This window comes from Neovison vison, chromosome 1, assembly GCF_020171115.1.
Source record: "Neovison vison isolate M4711 chromosome 1, ASM_NN_V1, whole genome shotgun sequence".
Lineage (NCBI taxonomy): Eukaryota > Metazoa > Chordata > Mammalia > Carnivora > Mustelidae > Neogale > Neogale vison.
This window is the reverse complement of record NC_058091.1, coordinates 21,458,300-21,482,608: the sequence shown is the minus strand read 5'-3', so window position 1 is coordinate 21,482,608 and position 24,309 is coordinate 21,458,300. Positions and strand designations below refer to the sequence as shown.

General features: G+C 38.9%; 1 protein-coding gene across 2 annotated transcripts in view; it reads left to right on the top strand.

Annotated features, from left to right (window-relative positions):
* RPF2 (ribosome production factor 2 homolog) overlaps positions 1-24,309 on the top strand; it is a 44,133-nt gene that overhangs the window by 3,197 nt on the left and 16,627 nt on the right. Inside the window, exons 3-7 of one of the 2 annotated variants that reach the window (XM_044244383.1) lie at positions 2,040-2,077; positions 7,289-7,328; positions 12,562-12,643; positions 13,489-13,565; positions 19,251-19,350. In XM_044244383.1, the coding sequence (XP_044100318.1) occupies positions 2,040-2,077; positions 7,289-7,328; positions 12,562-12,643; positions 13,489-13,565; positions 19,251-19,350 (337 nt within the window). The remainder of the gene's footprint in view (positions 1-2,039; positions 2,078-7,288; positions 7,329-12,561; positions 12,644-13,488; positions 13,566-19,250; positions 19,351-24,309) is intronic. The other variant, XM_044244386.1, reaches the window with a different exon arrangement.

The following is a 24,309-nucleotide window of genomic DNA, read 5'->3' as shown; positions in this document are numbered from 1 at the left end:
ACTGCATGTTAACTGTCGATTCCTTCAGCAATACCAAGTACTGTGTTAGGTGCTGAGGGTTAATAGTTACATAAGACACATCTATCCATTCAGGGAGCTTAAAAAGAGACAGGCAAGTAAGACTTTATAGCATTGTGAATTAAGTGCTGTGCTGGAGGCATGGGCAGGGTAGGCTGGGAGGCAGAGCTAAAATCCTGTAAGGGTAGCCATGCACAGAGGAGACACTTACGCTTCATTTTGAAGGCGGAGTCACAGCAAGTAGGAGGAGAGGAGGGAGAGGAGAAAGTCTTCCAAGGCTGTTGACAATACTTGTGCAAAAGGGAATGTGAAGGAGCGTGTTACATTTGGGGAACTGTAAATAATTGTGGATGGCTAAAGGGGAAATGGGCCCGATGAAGCTAGAAGAACAGACAGAGATCAGATAGTAACATGGAGTTTGAGCTTTGTTCGGAAAGCTCTAAGGAACTATCGAAAGATTGGAGGTGACAGACATGATCAGCTCCTTTAATCGGTTTGACCAGAGAAAATTGAGAGCAAATACGGGAAACTAATTCTGCCATTGTTGTCAGGCAGGTAACGAGTATCTGGAGTGTAGTAGTGCTGGTGAAAATGAGAGATGATCAGAGAGACTAGATGTTGGGTGTAGAAGGGTTTGGGCATGGTTTCTGGGTTGGATTCTTGATGAGTGCTAATGCCAATTAGAGAATATACCAGCTGAAGCAGGTTAGGACAGAGAGGTGGTGTGTTCAGTTCAGGATCTGTAATATAAGTTTGATGGTAAAAGCTTTATATTTTTTTCTGCCTCTGTAGTCTGATGTTTAGCCCAGTGTGTGGCACATAGTACATGCTCAGTAAATGTTTAATCAGTGAATGAAAGGCATAGTCTATGGAGATACCTACTTGGTGGTTGGATATTTAGGCCCTAAATACAGCAGATAGTTTCTTTGAGTTAAATCAACTAAGTAATTTAATAGATTTTTTAATTTGACTAAACTCTCTATGCTTGCTTGTTAAATACAGTAGTTCAGATATCTAAATGTCTAATACATGCTCATCCTTTCTGTCCGTGTCATTGTGTTGGTAGGATCGTGGCCCTATATTTAAGTAAGCTCTAAGAATAGCACAATATTACAGGTAATGGTGGTACTTTAACATTCATATTGATGATTCCTGAGTTGTCACTGTGGTCATGTGCATTACACCAAGGCAGGGAAACATTTGGTCAAGAATTATTAAAAGTTTTAGTACTGAAGGGGTACCTGGTTGGCTCCTTTGGAAGACATTCACGAGTTTGAGTTCCACTTTGGCTATAGAGATTAATAAAGCAGATAAATAAACTTAAAGAAAAAAAAGTTTTAGTACTTAAAAAGATAGGTTTTAGTGCTGAATTTCCTTTGTTCATCAGCTCTGATTGTTGATGAGTGATCATTTTTCTTTTCATTGTTTTCCTCATTTACCCCTTCCCCTAATGCAAGGGAAGGCCTTAGATCTTTGTTATTCCTTATGGTAGAGCAGAACTAACCGTATAGGGAACAAGTGATTATTAGTGAATGAGTGGAAAGAACTAAGAAAAAAATGGAAAGAGGGTTGAATGACAGGAATTTTTTAAAGGGCTGTGTTTAAACTCCCGACTAGAATTCTGATTGTTATTACTGGGATTCTTTCTCCGTTCTCTTATCTCCAGACAGCATTATTTCAACTCTGTCAGCCTTTCTGATAGGATTTATTTTTATGTTTTCTTTCTACTCTCAAATAGTGTGGAATCAGTAGACTCTAAAGAAATGAAAGGAATCATATAAGTTGGATAGGTTTTTGAAAGGGCCTGGAAACTTTAGATTAAGAAAGTCCAGTCTAAGTTAGGTTATTAAACTTATGTTGCAGCTTTTAATAGGTGATTAAAAGGGAGCCAAGCAGGAGACATCAGAATAGTATTCAGGGACCAGGTAATCTTGTGTAATGACAGATACAATGCAATTTAATTTTTCCATCTGCTTTTCAGAATGTAATTTGTTTTGAAAGCTATAAATTATGTTTTACAGTATGCCCTGAAAAAACCATATGGAGTTCTGTATAAAAAGTAAGTAATGACTTGTTTTTTGTTTTTTTTTTTAAAGATTTTATTTATTTATTTGACAGACAGAGATCACAAGTAGGCAGAGAGGCAGGCAGAGAGAGAAGGGAAGAAGCAGGCTCCCTGCCAAGCAGAGAGCCCTATGCGGGGCTTGATCCCAGAACCCTGAGATCATGGCCTGAGCCGAAGGCAGAGGTTTTAACCCACTGAGCCACCCAGGTGCCCCAGTAATGACTTGTTTTATTTTGACTTATATTGTTCTATTATAAAAGTAGCAAACAATTACATTATGGGAAATTTAGAAAAGTATTTTGTTTAAAAAACAGGACAGTTCCTTACATATATATAGCTATTAGTATTTTTAAAATTTAGTTTTTTCCTGTGTGTTTTCATTTGTATTGAATACTTACATAGTTGTAATCTTAGCATATATGTATTATTTTGAAGTAATTATGGACTTACAGAAGAGTTGCAGAAATTTGTAGATTTTTCATAACTTTCACTCAGTTTCTCTTAATGTTGCATCATACATAACCATAGTATTGTTACCAAAAGTAAGAGATTAACATTGGTACAATAATGTTAACTGGACCGTAGACTTAATTTGGTTGTACCAGTTTTTCCAGTAATATCCTTTTTCTCTTCCAGGATCCTACATTGCATTTAGTTGTCATGTCTCCGTACTCTCCCATTTGTGACAATTCCCAGTCTTTCCTTTTTTGATGACTTTGACACTTTCGATGAGTACTTGTTAATTATTTTGTAAAATGTCCCTCACTTTGGATTTGTCGTCAGTTTCTCATGAGTGGATTGAGACTTAGGGATTTTTGGCTGGAATATCACAGAAGGGATGTGCTTTTCTCCATAAATCATACCAGGGAGTATAGGATGTATTAATGCTGGGAGCATTAACCTCAGTTAAAGTGGTGTCTCCTTGGTTTCTCCACTATAAATTTACTGTTTTTTCCTTTGTAATTAATAAATATTTGGAGACTCTGCAAAGATTATGCAGATAGTCCTTTCTCCTTACACTTTACTTATTCATTTTGGCACCCATCAATGGATTTGTCTACAGAGATGATTACTCTGGTATTCTGTTGGTGGTTTCTATCTTCCTTATTCCTTCTTCATTTATTAATTGGAATTTTGTGAGGAAAATCTCTCTCTCTTCCTCTGTTGAGTTGCTCATTTATATTAGTGTGGACTTACAGATATTTATTATACTCTTTGGACTTAAAATCCAATGCTATCATTATTTTGTTGCTCAAATTCTGCCTTTGGCCACTGGGCTCTCTTTCAGGTTGGTACCCGTGCTTTTTCAGCATGCTCCTTGTGTTTGAGTACTTCCTTTCTGGCGCCACAGGATGCCTCATGCTCATCTTTTATTTTTCCTTACAACAGCTCTGGAATCAGCCCCTTCTGTATGGAGCCCTGTTTCCATATATTGGAGACTGATAATTTAGAAACAAAGATCTGGGCACTAAATATGCTCTGTTGCTATGGGAGTGTCATTGTCTCTGGATCCCTTCAGCAGACAGAGCTTAAAATATGTATTATGCATATTAACCTATACATACATGCTCATCTAAGTTTATATTTATATATTTTAAAGACCCTCAGTTATTATCGATACTAAAAATCATGCGTTCATACTGATACTTCCAGTTCCAGCCCAGTGCCACCGACCTCACTCCAGCCTTTCTTCTTTACTTCCTTACTTGTAACTTTTCTGTTCTGGCCTCAAGAAACCTGGCTTTCATTATTGATAGTTTACATATTTATTTAATTGTGTAATTCTAATATATACATAGTTGCAGAATTTCTCATCCTATAAGAAACAAATTAACTAGAGTTTAGAATATGTGTATTGTTTTTCTGTCTTTAGCTTTAGAATATCCAGTTCAAATACTGGTTCCCAATGTAATACAGGTTTGTTTTTTTTCTGCCTCTTTAATGTGATTGTTATTCCTTCAAACAACAGTTAGGGTTGTTTATCACAGTTTGTATTCTGTTTTGGGTTTTTCTCCACATCCTGCTGGTAGTTTTAGTTTATGTGTGTAAAATTTACTCTTTGTGGTGTACAGTTTTGTGGGTTTTGAAAAATGCATTGAATTGTGTCTGGCACTACAGTTCGGCATACAGAGATAGTTCCATCATCATGAACCTTTGTGCAGTGTGCGCTTGTAGTCCACCCCTCCCCTCCCCCTTTGACCAATGAACTGCTTTTCATCCTTAAAGTTTTTCCTTTTTCTGAATGTCACATAAATGGAATCATACAACAGGTAGCCCTTAGAGTCTGTTTTCTTTCGTTACCAAAATACCTAAAAATTTTCTGTGTTGTTGCCATACATTAAATTTTATATCAAGCCTTTCTCATATTATAAACGTTTTTCTTTTTTTTTTTTTAAAGATTTTATTTATTTATTTGACAGAGAAAGATCACAAGTAGGCAGAGAGGCAGGCAGAGAGAGAGAGAGAGGAGGAGGAAGCAGGCTCCCTGCTGAGCAGAGAGCCTGATGCAGGACTCGATCCCAGGACCCTGAGATCATGACCTGAGCCGAAGGCAGCGGCTTAACCCACTGAGCCACCCAGGCGCCCTATAAACGTTTTTCTATTGATAGGTGATCCTTTAGATATTATTTTCAGTGCTAGTATAATGCCTATTAAATGGTTATATTAAAATTTACTTGTAACTTTTTTTTTTTTTTTAAAGATTTTATTTATTTATTTGACAGAGAGAAATCACAAGTAGATGGAGAGGCAGGCAGAGAGAGGAGGAAGCAGGCTCCCTGCTGAGCAGAGAGCCCGATGCGGGACTCGATCCCAGGACTCTGGGATCATGACCTGAGCCGAAGGCAGCGGCTTAACCCACTGAGCCACCCAGGCGCCCTACTTGTAACTTAATTTGGGGGAATTTAGGTTTTCCTTTTTTGCTGTTATAAATAATGCCAAAATGGCCATTTTACACAAATGAATTATCCTTTTGAATTAGTTCTTAAATGAGATTCCTCCACTCAGTAGTACATATTAATTATATTGCTTTTTGAAAAGATTGTCCTTTTGGCAGAGTGTAATATACAAGTTCCATGGACCATTACCTTCTTTGGTTTATATTTTTAAGACGTGAAAATCATACTTTGTTTAATTTGAATTTTCTGTGTTTCCAACAGGCCATATTTGCTTATTTGTGAATTACAATTAGCTATTAATCATAAATGCTGCAATAATTTTTCTTGTTCTGTTTTCCTTGCATCATTAAAAGTAATATTCTTTTTTTTTTTTTTTACTGACTATGAAGGTAGTCCGTATTTCTCTTAGATAATCGGGATAATGGATAATGGAGTAAATAATCACTATTACATTCTGACATATTTTCCCCCTGTATGTATATATATATTTTTTGAGTATAGTTGACACACAATGTTACATTAGTTCCAAATGTAAAACATAGTGATTTGACAAGTCTTTACAGTATGCTCTGCTTACTAGAACTGTAGCTATCTGCTGTCACTACTATGATACTGATTATATTCCTTATACTGTATCTTTTATTCCCATGACTTACTGGTTTCATAATGGAAAGCCTGTATCTCCCACTCCCCTTCACCCATTTTCGCACACATTTCACATTTTCACATTTATTTTATTCTTTTTTTTTTTTTTTAAAGATTTTATTTATTTATTTGAGAGACAGAGATCACAAGTAGGCAGAGAGGCAGAAAGAGAGAGGGAGGAGCAGGCTTGATCCCAGGACCCTGAGATCATGACCCGAGCCGAAGGCAGAAGCTTAACGCACTGAGCCACCCAGGCGTCCCTTCAAGTGTGTGTGTGAAGTGTGTGAAGGGGGGAGGAGCAGAGGGAGAGAGAGGGAATTCTCAGACTCCCCATTGAGCACAGAGTGGGAGGTGGGGCTTAATTCCAGGACCCTGAGATCATGATCTGAGCCAAAATCCAGAGTTGGCTGTTCAACCAACAGAGCTACCCAGGAGTCCCTATTTTATTCTTTAAGCAAAATTGAGATCATGTTGTATATAGATTTTGGTTCATAAAAATTATGAGCTATTTTATAGAAACTTCATTTACATAATTAGAAATCAAAAATTATAAGTGAAAATATAAACACTCTTCCTAGAACAACCCCCTCTCATTAGTTTCTTACATATTTTACCAGAATTTGTTTATGCATATTTAAGCAAAGAGAAATATTTATTTGTATTTCTCTCTCATGTTTTGGGCTCCTGGGTGGCTCAGTGGGTTAAGCCTCTGCCTTCGGCTCAGGTCATGATCTCAGGGTCCTGGGATTGAGCCCTGTGTTGGGCTCTCTGCTCAGCAGGGAGCCTGCTTCCCCCTCCCCCTCTGCCTGCCTCTCTGCCTGTTTGTGATCTCTCTCTCTGTCAAATAAATAAATAAAATCTTAAAAAAAAAAGATAGCATGTTTTGCCCACTGCTTCTCTAGCTCTACTACTAATGTTCCTAATCCAATGCACCGTTTTTTTCTTTCCCTTCTGGATTACTGTAATAACTTCTTACTAATTCTTTTCAGTTTTGCCCTACTATATTACATTCTTACATAGTGCACAGAGCAGTCCTTTAAAAAGAGAATTTGAGTCCAGTGTTACCACTCCTGCCTGAAACTCTCCAGTTCTTCCCGTTAGTTACTCTGTTAATATCTACATTACTTACCTTGAACAACAAGGCCCTACATAATATGGACCATGTCTTCATCGTTGACCTCATGCCCCACCATTTTCCCTTTGCACACTAAGCTTCAGTGACACTTACCTTCTTTCCATTTCTTGAGTAGTCTAAGCTTGTTTCCATCTCAGGGTCTTTGTTTGTTCTGTTCCTTCTTCCTAGAATACTCTTAGCCTCAGAATTTTTCAATGACTTATTCATTATCTCAGCTCAAATAGTCATTTTCTACTCTTCATACTAATAGAATACCCTATTTTATTTTCATCACTGCATTTATTATTGAAATTTTTATTTTCCCACTAGAATGTGGGCTCCATGAAAGCAAGGAAAGCAAGGATCCTACAACAGTGCCTGACACATAATAGGCACTAAATATATATTTGAATGAATGACTGTCCCTCCAGCTTTATTTTTGATTATCTGAATATAAAGTTATCCTTATTTAATATGTTACTTAACTGTTATTGGTGAATTGCTATTAAGATTGTTAAAATTAAGGTCACCTTTTAAAAATATTCTTAGGAAAAACATTACAAGACCATTTGAGGATCAGACGTCATTGGTGAGTACAAGAATCTTTTTTTTTAGTTTATTTAGAGAGAGAGCGTACATGCAGGGAAGGGAGGGGCAAAGGGAGAAGGAGAGAGAATCTTAAGCAGACTCCATACTGAGAGTGGAGCCCAGCACAGGGCTCAATGTCAAGACCCTGAGATCACTACCTCAGCCAAAACTAAGAATCAGTCACTTAACTGACTGTGCCACCGAAGCACCCCAAGAATCTTTCTGATTTAAGAGAATATGTAAATGATTATTCAGACTAATTAGTACTCTTTGAGTACTTCTAATCTGTGATGTTTCTGAATTAGAAATCCTCCTATATGAGGGAATTTTAATGTGAAGTAGAAGGGAAATAAGACATTTATTTATTATTTTGAAATAAGAACTTTTGGGCGCCTGGGTGGCTCAGTGGGTTAAGCCGCTGCCTTCGGCTCAGGTCATGATCTCAGGGTCCTGGGATCGAGGCCCGCATCGGGCTCTCTGCTCGACAGGGAGCCTGCTTCCTCCTCTCTCTCTCTGCCTGCCTCTCTGCCTGCTTGTGATCTCGCTCTGTCAAATAAATAAATAAAATCTTAAAAAAAAAAAAAAAGAAATAAGAACTTTTATATTTTCAAAATATAACTATAGATCTTATATCTCACTATGACCAGTATCATTCACTGCTTGCAAGTATATTGACAGAATTTTTAAAAGCTGAATTATATTTTATGTGCATAATTAATAGATTATCAAAAGGAAGCTTTTTTAAGTCATTTCATTTTTTAAAAATTTAATTAATTAATTAAAAAATTTATTTGACAGAGATCAAAACTAGGCAGAGAGGCAGGCGAGGTGGGGGGTAAGCAGGCTCCCTGCTGAGCAGAAAGCTTGATGTGGGGCTCGATCCCAAAACCCTGAGATCATGACCTGAGCTGAAGGTAGAGACTTTAACCCACTGAGCCACCCAGGCGCCCCTATAAGTCTTCTTATAAAGCATGTTTGATTTTTAAAAATCCGACTTCTTTCTTTGAGTATTTTTAGAACAAGGAATGCTACCTGAATTGTTTCCAATAATTGTCAGTTGCTTTACTAATCAAATTCCTATTTAAGTGTATTGGCAACCAAACTAAAATGAAAAAGGCTAGTGAATAAAATCAGAAGATAAAGGATGATATTTAGTAAATGGAGAATGTTGAGTGGACTTTGGGTATGTGATGGTATTTTTTTTTTCCCTAAAGAAAATCTTAAGAGAATAAGTGGTTTAAACTAAATCAACTGAAAAAGGGGCACCTGGTGGCTTAGTTGTTAATCCTCTGCCTTCATCTCTGGTCATGATCTCAGCATCCTGGGATCAAGCCCTGCATCGGGCTCCCTGCTTGGTGGGAAGCCTGCTTTCCTTCTCCTAGTCCTCCTGCTTGTGTTCCCTCTCTCACTGTGTCTCTCTCTGTCAAATAAATAAATAAAATCTTTAATAAATAAATAAGTAGATAAATAAATTGACTTTAAAAAATTCAGAATGGAGGACGCCTGGCTGGCTCAGTCAGTATAGTATGTGGCTCTTGATCTCTGGGTTTTGAGTTTCAGTACCACCTTGGGTGTAGACCTTATTTAAAAAAAAAAAAAGATTAAAAGATACTAAAAAAAAAATTGGAATGGAATTATGTTCTCTTGAGGGGAACACCAGTACTTGTTTTTCCATTTTAGTTAGTGAATTTCTTTCTTTCTTTTTTTTTTTTTTTTAAAGATATTTTTTATTTATTTGAGAGAGAGAGGTCACACATAGTCAGAGAGGCAGGCAGAGAGAGAAGAGGAAGCAGGCTCTCTGCTGAGCGGAGAGCCCGATGCGGGGCTCGATCCCAGGACCCTGTGATCATGACCTGAGCCGAAGGCAGAGGCCTTAACCCACTGAGCCACCCAGGCGCCCCAGTGAATTTATTTCTTAAAGATTTATTTATTTTATTTTATTTTTTTAAGATTTTATTTATTTATTTGACAGAGAGAGATCACAAGTAGAGAGGCAGGCAGAGAGGGAGGAAGGGAAGCAAGCTCCCCGCTGAGCAGGGAGCCCGATGCGGGACTTGATCCCAGGACCCTGAGATCATGACCTGAGCCAAAGGCAGCGGCTTAACCCACCGAGCCACCCAGGCGCCCCTAAAGATTTATTTATTTTAGAGTGAAAGAGAACATGCGTGTCTGTGCACATGAGCAGCGGGGAAAGAGCAGAGGGAGAGGGAGAGAATCCTTAAGCAGATTCCGATAACTGAGTGGTGCCCAACACGGGGCTTGATCCTGGAATCCTTAGATCATGATCTGAGGTGAAATCAAGACTCAGATGCTTAACTGTCTGAGCCACCCAGCTCCTTTAGTGAATTAATTAATTAATTAATTAATTTTCAAAAGGATTTTATTTATTTATTTATTTGACTGAGATCACAGGCAGAGAGTCAGGCAGAGAGATGGGGGGAAAGCAGGCTCTCCGCTGAGCAGAGAGCCCGATGCGGAGCTCAATCCCAGGACCCTGACATCATGACCTGAGTGGATGGCAGAGGCTTAACCCACTGAGCCACCCAGGCACCCTTCTCAGTGAATTTAAAAGAAAGAACTTTTTTTTTTTTTTTTAAGATTTTGTTTATTTATTTGACAGAGAGAGGGAGAGATCACAAACAGGCAGAGCAGCAGGCAGAGAGAGGGGGAGCTGAGCAGAGAGCCCGATGTGTGGCTTGATCTCAAGACCCTGAGATCATGACCTGAGCCAAAGGCAGAGGCTTTAACCCACTGAGCCACGCAGGCGCCCCAAGAAAGAACTTTTCAATAGAATTTCAGTAATTAATTAGAAGACTAAAATTGAACTTCTAATGTAGCAATTAACTGCATTGGAGATTATAACATATTTAGGGAAATCAATATTCAGTGTTTTTAAAAATTGATTTTTAAAGATTTTATTAGAGAGAGAGAGGGAGAGGGAGATAGCATGAGTAGGGGGAGGGGCAGGGGGAGAAGCAGACTCCCCACTGAGCAAGGAGCCTGACACGGTGCTTGATCCCAGGAGTATGGGATCATGACCTAAGCTAAAGGCAGACACTTAACCAACTGAGCCACCCAGGTACCCCTTTAAAATTTTTTTAAAAAAGATTTGATTTGAGAAGGAGAGAGAGAACAATGAGTGAGGTGGGGAGAAGGAGCCAAGGGAGGAACAAGACTCTTCATTGAGCAGGGAGCCTGATGTGGAGCCCAACCCCAGGACCCTGGGACTATGACCTGATCCAAAGGCAAATGATTAACCAACTGAGCCACCTAGGCATCCCTCTGTACTTCTTTTTCAATCCTATTTTGATATGATGGTTTTTCTTACACTTGATAATTGTGCCTTTCCTCTCTTGGATATTCCACCTCCAGAGATAGGAGATATTTCATTGGATGTAGAAAATCTCAGACCATAGAGCTCAAAATGGCTGTGGAAACAGTGGCCAAGTTGGAAATGTGGTTGAATTCCTCCTTCTGACTATGTATCCCTCCAGTAGGACTTTTTTTTTTTCTAAGCACATTTCTTATACTATAATTTTGGAACTGTGCATTAGAACAAGAGTTAGCAAATATACCTCTTGTGGGTTAAATCCCTGTTTCTATGAGACCTATAAACTAAGAATGATATTTGTATTTTTTTTTTTAATTTTAAAACTAAAAAAAAAAAAAAAACAAAGATTTTACTTATTTATTCCTGAGAGACAGAGAGGCAGAGGCAAATGTGGGACTCGATCCCAAGACCCTGGAATCATGATCTGAGCTGAAGGCAGACGGCTAATCAACTAAGCCACTCAGGCACCCTGATTTTTGTATTTTTAAAGGGTTTCTTTCTTTCTTTTTTTTTTTTAAAGGGGTTTCTTTATAAAAGGCCTAAAAATAGTTACTCTATGGCCTTTTGCAGATAATTTGACTATGCTTGCTTTAGAATTTTAACAAAAGGTAGACTTTATGTAGACCAACAACAGAGATGAGTACTGTATATATGTGAAAGGTAGTTTATGGATAGCTTTGGGGTGTTAGTCATAGTAAGAGAATGTAAGAAAAAAAAATTAAGAAAGCATTTTCATTTCTTTGGACACTTAAAAAAAAATTTTTTTTTTTTTTAAGTAGGCTCCATGCCCACATTCTGCAGAGCACAGAGTTCAACACAGGGCTTGATCCCACAACACGAGATCATGACCTGAGCTGAAATCAAGAATTGGAGGCTTAGGGGCGCCTGGGTGGCTCAGTGGGTTAAGCCGCTGCCTTCGGCTCAGGTCATGATCTCAGGGTCCTGGGATCGAGTCCCACATCGGGCTCTCTGCTCAGCGGGGAGCCTGCTTCCCCCCCCGCCCCTGCCTGCCTCTCTGCCTGCTTGTGATCTGTCTCTGTCAAATAAATAAATAAATAAAATCTTTAAAAAAAAAAAAATTAAAAAAAAAAAAGAATTGGAGGCTTAGAGGTTCCTGGATGACTCATCTGGTTAAGCAGCTGCTGCCTTTGGCTCAGGTCTTGATCTCAGGGTCCTGGGTTGAGTCCGGAGTTGAGCTCTGCACTTAGCAGGGAGTCTGCTTCTCCCTCTCCTTCCTCGCCTGGCCCATACTTGTGCACGTGTGCACGCTCTCTCAAATCTTTAAAAAAAACAGTTGTAGGCTTAACCAGCTGAGCCACCCAGATGCCCTTCTTCATATGTATTTTAAATGGATGGTAAGATGTACCATTGATGGTAGTAATGTCTAGTGAATAAAGGCCTTTGTTCAGTAAATGAAATACTCAGTGTGCTGTTCCAAAACTGCATAGCTGAGAATAAATACTCTCATTTAGTAATCTAAACTTAAGCATGTTTTTAGTCTTATTCTTTTTTTTTTTTTAAAGAGTTTCTTTATTTGACAGCGAGAGAGGGAACAGAAGCAGGGGGAGTGGGAGAGTGAGACACAGGCTTCCTGCTGAGCAGGGAGCCGGATGTGGGGCTCGATTCCAGGACCCTGGGACCATGACCTGAGCTGAAGGCAGATGCTTAATGACTGAACCACCCAGGCAGCCAGCACATTTTAGTCTTGAACTTATTTCTTTTCCTTAGGTACACCCAAATCAGAAAATTATAGTAAAAAGCTAGAAATAAAGTCCCTTTCTCTCTGCTTATTCCTATCTAGTTCATTAAGTATTCATTACCTTTTTTTTTAAGTTCAGAGGTATGATTCTTAAAGTGCTTGTATTAATGCATTAATTAGAGGTTTTTTTTTTTGGTTTTACAGGAATTCTTTTCAAAGAAGTCAGATTGCTCTTTATTTATGTTTGGCTCCCATAATAAGAAGCGGCCAAATAATCTAGTAATAGGTAAATACCATTTACTTACTTTTTTTATTTTTTAAGATTTTTATTTATTTATTTGAGTGAGGGAGTGAGTGAGAAGGAGGGAGGGAAAGGGAGAGTGAGAAGGAGAAGGAGTAAAGGGAGGGGCAAAGGGAGAGGGAGAAGCAGACTCCCCACCCAGCGGGAACCCTGATCCTAGGCCTCCAGGATCATGACCCGAGCCCAAGGCAGATGCTTAACCATCTGAGCCACCCAGGCGCCCCAGTCATTTACTTTCTAATATTGTTATTTACAAAGTCAGTTTTGTGACTCAGGTTAATTGATGGTGTTGAGGATTCAGGAGTATAAAGTAAGCTCTAAGCTAGTTTTTAAAAAAATTTTCCTTGTGATTTTGAATAAACCTTTTTATCTACGAGATTGCAGGTAAACAATAGGCATGTAAATATCACTTTACCTAAAGTTGCAGATATTTTCCTAATGTAAAATACACGTACCTTAAATCAGTGTTAGAGAAGAAAAACACAAAGTAGCATACCTACCACATAAATGAACCCTTCCCTGGTAAGTATTGCACTTGGTCTGGCATGGTCACTGGTGTAGGCAAGTCCTTTTCCTTCTGTGAGCCTTTATTTACTCTTATATAAAATAAGGGAGTTTGGCTAAATTTCCAAGATTCTTTCAGGGCCAGGATTGCAACAATCTGTTCTAGGTAGAGTTGAAAGTTTAAGAAAGAGGAGACATGTTTGGTGGGGTATGAGAGGAAAAAAGAGGCAGAGACTAACACTTTGAACATGCAAATTAAGTGGGTACATATAAGATGGCTGTTTGGGAAAAATAAATACTTAAAAGAAAATGTATTTTCCTTCTAGGTCGTATGTATGACTACCATGTGCTGGATATGATTGAATTGGGTATCGAGAAATTTGTCTCTCTGAAAGATATTAAGGTAAGATACTAAGCATAAAAATAAAAGGCATTTTGAGGGTGCCTGGGTGTCTCAGTGGGTTGAAGCCTCTGTCTCTGGTCAGGTCATGATCCCAGAGTCTTGGGTTCGAGCCCCGCATTGGGCTCTCTGCTTGGTGGGGAGCCTGCCTCCCTTTCTCTCTCTCTGCCTGCCTCTCTGCCTACTTGTGATCTCTGTCTGTCAAATAAATAAAATCTTCAAAAAAAGAAAAAAAAAGGCGTTTTGTAATATTGCTCTTGGGCAATAGTGACATCTTGTGGTGAAGAGTACTGTTACAGTTTTGTAGTTTAAAGAGAAAGAACTTTATTTTTATCCTAGTGTTCTCTGAGATAAAAGCAAATTTTACTTTACTTTAAAAAGAAGTCGTACTGCATATAACACAAATGTAGATTTTCTGGCAGTTAGACTACAGAGCGATTATTAACTCTTGTCTGGGCCATAGTTTAAATGCTATCCTCTCCCTCTGAATTGTCATAGCACCTATTTTATGGAACCTCAGAAATACCAGAGTTTGCTTTCTTTCTTTCTTTCTTTTTAAAGATTTTATTTATTTGAGAGAGAGGGTGAGTGAGAGGGAGCACAAGTGGGGATTGAGGGAGAAGCAGGCTCCCCGCTGAGCAAGGAGCCCAATGTGGGGCTTGATCCCAGGATCCTGGGATCATAACCTGATCGGAAGGCAGATTTTTTTTTTTAATTTTTTTAAAGATTTTTATTTATTTATTTGACAGATCACAAGTAGGGAGAGAGGCAGGCAGAGAGAGAGAGGAGGAAGCAGGCTCCCCACTGAGCAGACAGCCCAATGCGGGGCTCGATCCCAGGGCCCTGGGATCATGACCTGAGCCGAAGGCAGCGGCTTTAACCCACTGAGCCACCCAGGCGCCCCCAGAAGGCAGATTTTTAACTGACTGAGCCACCCAGGCACCTCAGTATCAGAGTTTTCAAAGTGAACCCCGTTCTAAACCTAGGATGCTATAGGTGAGCCTACAGTATTTAGGCTGCTGGCCACCAAAATTCTGGTTCAGCCCTTCCCTTCAGGACTTTCATCTTTGTGTCTCCTTTGTTTGAATGGGATTCTAAAATAGAAAGGCAAGAAAACTGTCCTAATTCAGTTCTTGTGTCCAGATTGGGCTTCTTCTCCTTCAGAATTCTGTTTCTGGCTTAATCTGTTCCATCAAATATTCCATCAAGTAGTTAATTTATTTAGACTTCGTGGCTACCCTATGTAATCCTGAAATTACTTTCTCTGTTGTGTAGAGTTGGAGAGCAGGATCCAGAGGGATTTTATTGGTGACCTGGAGTCATGCATATAGTAAATGGTATAATCAAACATTGAAAGAATCATATTGAAGTTTATAATGGACATTTACATAATTGTTCTTAGTTTATGGGTCTTTGAGAGTCACCAATGGTATAGTTGAAAGAATTGTAAAATATATGACGTGCCTTGCAAGTTTTGTGTGGGTTTGAAAAAGGCTCTTACCAGATCCAGACTTAGCTACAGTAGCTTCCCCGGGTACTGGGTACAAGGTAGAACAGTGGCCCGAGACTAGATTTCGAGGCAGAACATTTGGCTTGCAGGCTTGTGTTGGCCATTAAGATGACTTGTAATGGGACAAGTCTTGACCTTCACTTGCAGTCAGGTATTAAACAGGTATAACAATATTGGGGGCACCTGGATGGCTTATTCAGTCAGTGTTTGACTCTTGATTTCTGCTCAGGTCATGATCCAAGGATTGTGAGATCAAGCCTTGTTGGCCTCTGTGCTCAGCGGGAAGTTAGCTTGAGATCCTTTCCCTCTGCCTCTCACCCTGCTCTTACTCTCTCCTTCTCTAAAATACATAGATAAATCTTTAAAAAATTAAATAGGTATAACAGTATCAAATGAGGTAATATGTGAAAATGCTAATCAGTGCAGATAGGATTTTGGAAGGTGTTTGGGGAAGTGTATAAACTGTGATGCTTGATTATGGTGGAAGTGATTATTTTATTATAGTTTGTCTTTGCAACGCATGAACCTTTGGAGATGAGCAGCATATCCCCATCTCACCTTCTTCACTGCTGCTGCTTGGTCACCTGTTAGTGGGTGCGCGCACTGGCTGATGGGAGCATGCCAACTCCTCCACTCTTTGCATTTTACTTTCTAAGCAAAGAAATTCTTCTGTTACTGTATAGCTTCTATACCAGACCACAAAATTATTATTGTGAGATCTTTCCTAACAAGAACCATTTAAAAATTAAATACTCAATTTTCACTCATGGAGCATATCCATAACTGTAAAAGTCACTAATTGATGACAACGATCTGCTTACATTGGTAGTTCCTACACAGACTGTTTTTTTAAGTTTTTTAAAAAAAAATTAATTTATTTGAGAGAAAGAACATGAACAGGGGAGAGGGGAAGAGGGAGAGGGTGAAGCAGCCTCTCTGCTGATCAGGGAGCTGGATGCAGAGCTCAGTCCCAGGACCCCAGGATCATAACCTGAGCCGAAGGCAGACATTCGTCTGGCTGAGCCCCCCAGGTGCCCACCTCTACAGAGACTATTAGCCAGACCTTCACTTTTACCTCATTATTCCATTATAACCTATTTTAGTTTGTTTTGGAATTGCATGTTTTTTTACTTTCTTTTCATATTTTTTTTTTTTAAGATTTTATTTATTTATTTGGCAGAGAGAGATCACAAGTAGACAGAGAGGCAGGCAGAGAGAGAGAGAGGGAAGCAGGCTCCCTGCTGAGCAGAGAGCCCGATGTGGGACTCGATCCCAGGACCCTGAGATCATGACCTGAGCCGAAGGCAGCGGCTTAACCCACTGAGCCACCCAGGCGCCCACTTTCTTTTCATATTTATTTCCTTTTATGTCTACCTTTTTATTTTTAAGACCTTTTCAACAGTATTTCTTTTTTACTTGCCTTATTCTTCTGTTTACTCTCAAGCAACAGGTGATTCTATTCTACCAGGAAATTGAGTGACTATTCTAGGACTCTGTCTTCTCAGATGTGGCCAAACTTCTAGGGATGGTTATTTTACATAACATAAGCCTTAATGAATGAGATGATAAAATTTAAGGCTAGTTGGTTTTATTTTAGATAGGATAAGATACATTGCAGGTGCCAGGGGATATTTTATTTGGGAATTCTGTGTGTGATTTATAAGAATTACTTCCCTTTTTTCACTTTGTTTAAAAAAAAACAAAACTTAATTCAGGGGCCCCTGGCAGGCACAGTAGGTTAAGCGTCCAACTCTTGGTTTCAGTTCAGGTCATGATCTCTGATGGTCGTAAGATGGAGCCCCGCATGGGGCTTCGTACTCAGTGAAGAGTTTGCTAAAGCTTTTCCCTTCCTCTGCCCCTCCCTGGGGTTATGCTCTTCCTCTCTCTCTCTCAAATAAATATGTCTTAAAAAAAGTAAAAATTCAGAAGGTTAGTTCAAGGATGACACGTAATTATGATATTTTTAGTATATTATAATCATAGTACTTATATAATGTTTTGAATTTTTATGCCTTTCAGACTATTCAAATAAAGCTCATGTGTTGTAGTTTCTTCTTGCTCTGGGTTTTCACATTGTGAAAACTATCAGTGACCTATATGTTAAGTACTATTTCATATAACTTGTTCAGTTGTGAAAATATGTATAAAAAAATATATATATATATTTTTAAAGATTTTATTTATTTATTTATTTTAGGTAGAGCTAGAGTGAGCAAGCGAGAGAGAGACAGAGAGAGAGCACAAGCAGGTGCAAGGGCAGAGGGAGAGGGAGAAGCAGGCTCTCCATGAGCAGGGAACCCGATAGAGGGCTCAGTCCTAGGACCCTGGGATCATGACCCGACTGGAAGGTAGATGCTTAACCAACTGAGCCACCCAGGTGCCCCCTCATTCAGTTACATTTTAATGATGTGTCTACTGGGTCGTGACTTATCATGATATTTTTTATTACTATGCATTGTGGTCAGGATGTCACATCACTTTCTCCTACCTTCTGTATACTTAAACAACCCCATAGACATAGGGGTCAGCACAGACAGAAGGTGGAAGAGTCATTGGGTCTGGTAGGTCTGTTCAGGCCCTAGATCACACAGACCGATCTTAGGCACACCTCCTAAGTATAGACAGTTAAGATTCAGAGTTTGGAAGCAGAGTGTCAACAAAAGTGGTCATGGTGAACAGGAAAGCAACAGGTGACCTCTGGTCCTGGGGCAGAGGATGTGTGTCTTCTTGTCTATTTGTTTGTTTGTTTATTTCTAGATTTGTACAGTTCTTGACTGGAACCAGAGTGGTGGTGCTAGAATCAATGGAAAGCTCAGACTTAACAGCTGTTTGCCTTCAGGAATTAATCATTCAGTTAAAATTTTTTTTATTAGATTTTTTTCTTCTTTTATTCTGGTGGCACTTTTTTTTTTTTTTTTTAAAGATTTTATTTATTTATTTGGCAGACAGATCACAAATAAGCAGAGAGGCAGGCAGAGAGAGAGGAGGGAAGCAGGCTCCCCACTGAGCCACCCAGGTGCCCTATTCTGGTGGCTTTTAAAGGTTCTTATTATTCATATCATGTTCTTCTTTGTATTAAAAAAAAATCCAAAAGTGGACAAAATACTTTTATAGTAAGAACTCCAATCATTCTGGTGAAGTTTCCTCATACTTTCTGTAGCTTGTATGAAATTCTGTTTCTTCCCATTTGAATGTTTAGTTGGTAGTTTAGATTAGTTTTCATTTAAAATACTGTTTATTAATGTTTTTAAAAACTTATTTGAGAGAGCAAGTGAGAGAGAGAGAACACACACACACATGCACCAAGAGGGGGGCAAAAGGAGAGGACCCCAGGATCCTCACTGAAGGCATCACTGAAGAGACTAAGCTGTCCAGGCACCCCTAAAAATACTGTTTTTTATGTGATACAGTAGGAAAGGCACAGTGGTAGTAAATAATTCAAAGAAATTAACTTTGTTTAGACTCTGAGATGCTGTTAAAGGGCTATGTATATTTTGCAGCAATTTTAGCTTTTTTTTTTATTCTTTGAATAGAATAATGTTAAAAAGTAGCTTGCATCATTCTTTGACTGCTTATTAATTTGAAAATGTGAGGCAATGAAGCAAAAAACTATATTTTAGTTTAAAAGTTACAACTGTAGTTTTAAGTTTTTAGATTTCTTTTTTAAAGATTTCTTTATTTATTTAACAGAGATCACAAGTAGGCAGAGAGACAGGGAGGGGGAAGCAGGCTTCCTGCTGAGCAGAGAGCCTGATGTAGGGTTTGATCCCAGGACCCTGAGATTATGACCTGAGCCGAAGGCAAAGGCTTAACCCACTGAGCCACCCAGGCACCCCATAGATTTTTAAAAATATATATATTTTATTTATGCGAGAGACACAGGGATCATGAGCAGGGGGGAGGAGTAGATGGAGAAGCAGACTCCCCACTGAGCAGAGAGCCTAATGTGGGGTTCCATCCCAGCCCCCTGGGGTTGTGACCTGAGTCAAAGGCAGACGCTTAATCGACTGAGCCACCCAGGTACCCCAAGTCTTTAGATTTTATCAGTATCAGAGTTTTGGGACAGTCAAAATATGAAAACTAATCAATGTATATAAGTATCGACTACTGTAAAATCAGCTTATAAACAGTTGAGAATTGATTATTATATCACTATAATTTTTTTTTCCATTTCATAGAATAGTAAATGTCCTGAGGGAACAAAACCCATGTTAATATTTGCTGGTGATGATTTTGATGTAACAGAAGACTACAGAAGGCTAAAAAGTCTTCTTATTGGTAAGCATTTTAATACTTACTATCCTCAGGGTAACTGAGGTGGGCAGTCTAGGACGTCATTGGTGACACTTGGCCACTTCACTGTAGGTACACAGCTTTTTCTTTTTGATCTTTCTTTTTCCCTCCTTTTCACTTTTTTATTCCCCACTAGCAGGGGAGAGGTTAAGGATGCTCTATTGTATAAATCATTATAATTTTTTGATGCTATAGTAACTTCCGTATCAGCCCATTTATAAAGTATTTTATAAATTATAAAAGGCTTATAACTTTCCTGTCATTATGGTATCATTAAATTTAGAAAATTGAAAAGTTTAATTTTGAAGGTTGTTACACTTTGGGGCGCCTGGGTGGCTCAGTGGGTTAAGCCTCTGCCTTCAGCTCAGGTCATGATCTCAGGGTCCTGGGATCAAGCCCTGCATCAGACTCTCTGCTCAGCAGGGAGCCTGCTTCCCCCTCTCTGCCTGCTGCTCTGCCTACTTGTGATCTCTCTCTTTCTGTCAAATAAATAAAATCTTAAAAAAAAAAAAATCCACTTTGAACTCAAAAACCTCTATTAATTTTTCTTAGGCTGGTATGCAAGGCTTTTTACACTGTAACCCCTTGTAATTTGGTTTATTTTGTTTTTTATCTCTTCCAATTTTCCTCCTTTTTCCATTAAAAAAGTGGTTTATTGAGAATATATTGTGTCCTATTGTCTTTTCTGATTTCATTCTTACTTACCTAGTTTCTTTCGTTCTTGCAAATTTCAGATCAAGTTTCTTTCTGAGGAAACCTTTAGTGACTTCCCACCTCCTTTGATCTCATTTTCATTGTCATCCTAAGTGCCAAGCATGTACTGGGTACTTTATATGTATTGCTTTATTCTCATGACCTTGTGAAGTTGTCTTACAGATGACTCATTCTTAGTGAAGTATATTAGTTCCTAGTGATTTATGTAATGACTACTTCTTTTCCTGTGTGTTCATGAGTTACCTTCTTAAAACTCAGTGTACAGTTATTGTCATTATCTGGGATTAACTTTAAATTTACCTATTTTAAATCACTTTCTCTTACCCTTTTTAAAATTTTTTTTAAGATTTTATTTATTTACTTGACAGAGATCACAAGTAGGCAGAGAGGCAGGCAGAGAGAGAGGAAGGGAAGCAGGCTCCCTGCCGAGCAGAGAGCCGGATGCGGGGCTCAATCCCAGGACCCTGGGATCACGACCTGAGCCAAAGGCAGAGGCCCCAACCCACTAAGCCACCCAGGCACCCTTTTCTTTTTTTTTTTTTTTTAAAGATTTTATTTATTTATTTGACAGACAGAGATCACAAGTAGGCAGAGAGGCAGACAGAGAGAGAGGAGGAAGCAGGCTCGATCCCAGGACCCTGAGATCATGACCTGAGCCGAAGGCAGCGGCTTAACCCACTGAGCCACCCAGGCGCCCCTCAGGCACCCTTTTCTTCCCTTTTCTGAAAAGCTGGCATTATTGTTCTCTGTAATTTCTTTTTAAAAAATTTTTAAAGGGTGCCTGGGTGGCTCAGTGGGTTAAAGCCTCTGCCTTTGGCTCAGGTCATGATCCCAGAGTCCTGGGATCGAGCACTGGATCAGGCTCTCTGCTCGGCGGGGAGCCTGCTTCCCCCTCTCTGTCTGTCTGCTCTCTGCCTACTTGTGATCTCTGTCTGCCAAGTAAATAAATAAAAAATCTTAAAAAAAAATTTTTTTTTTAAGATTTTATTTATTAGAGAGAGAGAGAGAGAGCATGAGATGGGGGAGGGTCAGAGGGGGAAGCGGACTCCCCACTGAGCAGGGAGCCGGTGCAGGGCTACATAACTGACTGAGCCACCCAGGTTACCCTTCCTGCACCATTCTTAAAAGCTTTGCTTTAGTTTTTTAGTTGCCCTTCTTTTGGATTTTTATATACTTTGCCCTAGATCACTTTTGGAAAGTTGATAGAGTATATGTTATAAGTAAATAAATAATAATAATAAATAAGATATATATATTATATATTAAGATATAGTTTATTTATAATAATTATAAGTATTATATAATTATATATAATTATATTAGATATAATAATACAAATAATAATTTATTCAAATCTGAGCCAGTGCTCGGGTCATGATCTCAGAGTCTTGGTATTGAGCCCTATGTTGGGCTCTGTGCTCAGCTAGGAGTCTGCCTGAGGATTCTGTCTCTCCCTCTGCTCTTCCTCCGACTTGTGTTTTTTCTCTCTCTAAAATAAATAAATCTTAAAAAACAAAACAAAAATAAATCTGAGCCAACTGAAAAACATTTGTGGGCAGACACATTACTTTCATTTTTCCTTGTGATTATTTATGGGCTTATTGTTGGGATTGCAATTTTCAAAACTTTTCATTTCTCTTAATAATGGCTATTTTGGGAGCACTTGGCTGAGTTATTTGCAGTAGAGCATCAGAATCTTGATCTCAGGGTCATAAGTTCAAGCCCCATGTTGAATATAGGAATTACTTTTAGAAAATGAGTATTTTTTAGGGGTGCCTGTGTGGCTTAGTTAAGTGGCTGCCTTCAGCTCTAGTTGTAATCCCGGGGTCTGGGATGGAGCCCTGTGTCAGGCTTCCTGCTCAGCGGGGAGCCTGCTTCTCCTCTTCCCTCTCCTTGCCTCTCTGCCTACTTGTACTCTCTCTGTGTCAAATAAATAAATAAAATCTTTTTAAAAAATGACTATTTTTTTAAAAAAGATTTTATTTATTTGATAGAGAGAGATCTCAAGGAGTCAGAGAGGCAGAGAGAGGAGGAAGCAGGCTCCCCGCTGAGCAGAGAGCCCAACGCGGGGCTCGATCTCAGGACCCTGGGATAATGACCCGAGCCTAAGGAAGAGGCCTTAACCCACTGAGCCACCCAGGCACCCCTAAAAAATGACTATTTTTTAAAGAATTAAGTACCGCTGTTACCTGTTTAGTCCTTACTGGAGCTCTTGAGTTTAGTGCTATTCCATTTTACAGGTGAAATGGAAGCTTAGAGAAGTTACGAGCTATTAAGTAGGTGAGCCAAAATGAAACCAAAGGCTGAGCTTTTCCGCCTCTGCCATCCGTCAGGGCCATGCTGAACAATTGACTTGTTGCAGTCTTTGCTATGGATTCTTACCTGAATTTTTCATGAATTAAAAAAAAAGAAATTTAGGGGCACCTGGGTGGCTCAGTGGGTTAAGCCTCTGCCTTCGGCTCAGGTCATGATCCCAGGGTCCTGTGGGATCGAGCCCCACATCAGGCTCTTTGCTCCGAGGGGAGCCTGCTTCCTCCTCTCTCTCTCTGCCTGCCTTTCTGCCTACTTGTGAGCTCTGTCTGTCAAATAAAGAAATAAAATCTTTAAAAATTTCATGAAAAACAATGACTAACATTTTCCTTATTTCAATATTACACACCCCCAAATTTCAAGGGTGGTTTTTAGCCAAGATTTCTTGTTCTTATACTCCATTGGCCCAGGTTTTCTGCCTTTTTTAGTTCTTCTGTATAATTATTAATCATCAATATATATTTATTAAAACAGAGAAGGCTTTCATTTGGTTTTAAGTGGTTTTTTGTTTGTTTTTTTAAAGTGGTTTTCATAAAAGCTTTATTATTTCATGCTTCCACTAGATGGCAGGAATAACCACATAATGCAGTGGTGAGGGGAAGGGAGTGAAAACCAAAAAAGAATCTCAGGAAGAAAGGTGGAGGAATGAAGTGAGATTGTCAGGCCCCAAGAGAAGTTGAGTTTTTAACATAAATACAAAGGAAGACCAGCTTCACACTCCTTGGTGTATGTTTTGTGTTCATATGAAATAAAGTAGAACAGTAGGGAAAAAGAATTTTATCAAGGGCTTGCTTCCTTTTAGGAAGGTTTTTGTTTGTTTGTTTTTGTTTTTTTGTTTTTTTTTTGGTAATTGGCCAGAAAGAAAAGTTAACTTACTAACTTCTGTGTTTTTATGCCAGGTACCCATTTTGTTCATTCTGAATTTTGCTTCTGTTTTGTTTTCTTAAATATGGTGTAGATTTGAGTTATTCTTAATGGCCTTACTTTTCTTTATAGAAAATCAGTAAAGATCTATTTTTAGATTTAATGTATCCTAATTTTTTTGGTTCCTTTTTAATATTACTATTTCTTACATACAAAGATGATAGTAAATCAAGTAATAAGTTAGATTTATTAAATGTTCCTTTAAAGACTCTCTTAAAATTTAACTCCTTAAGTGGGTTACTTTTTCCTTACTCTTTCTCTTAATCAGCTATCATTTAAATTTTTTTAACTTTTTTCATTTCCTAATTCTTAACTCCACTTGAAAAATATAATGATGAAAACAACTGCCATAGTTTAGGTCCGGTAATCTGCAGCCTTACAAAGGTAATCATATTAGTTTATTTGGACTGCTATAAAAAGCATACACTGGGTGGCTTAAAAACAGAATTTTATTTTCTCCCAGTTGTGGTGGCTGAAAGTCCAAGATCAGAATTTCTGATGAGGACTCTTACTGCCTTTTGCCAAGTGCTCACCTGGCTTTTCCTTCATGTCTGTGCATGGGAGGAAGGGAAGAATGGAGGGTGTCAGCTTTGTACAGTTTCTTAAGGACACTATCCTATGGGACCAGAACCTCAACCTTATGACCTGCCTCATTGAACCTTAATTTCTTCCTTAGAGGCCCAAATACAGCTTCATTAGGGGCTAGGACTTTAACATCTGAATTTGGCAGGGATTGGGGGGTAGAAGGGGAAAACATTCAGTTTATTATGGTAATAGTATGAGATCATTTAATTCATTTTCCAGAGTAAAGAGCTAGTAAGTGGTAGAATCAGGATCGGATCTGTTCTCTTAACTCCAGGTCTCCTGATCTTTCCCATCAACCCCCTGGTCAGCCTTCTGTGCCCTTTCTCAGTATATTTATTCATGGACATAGCCATGTTTGAGGCCTTATTTTTACTTGGAATTGATCCATTGAGTAAAGGTCTGAGCTGAGGC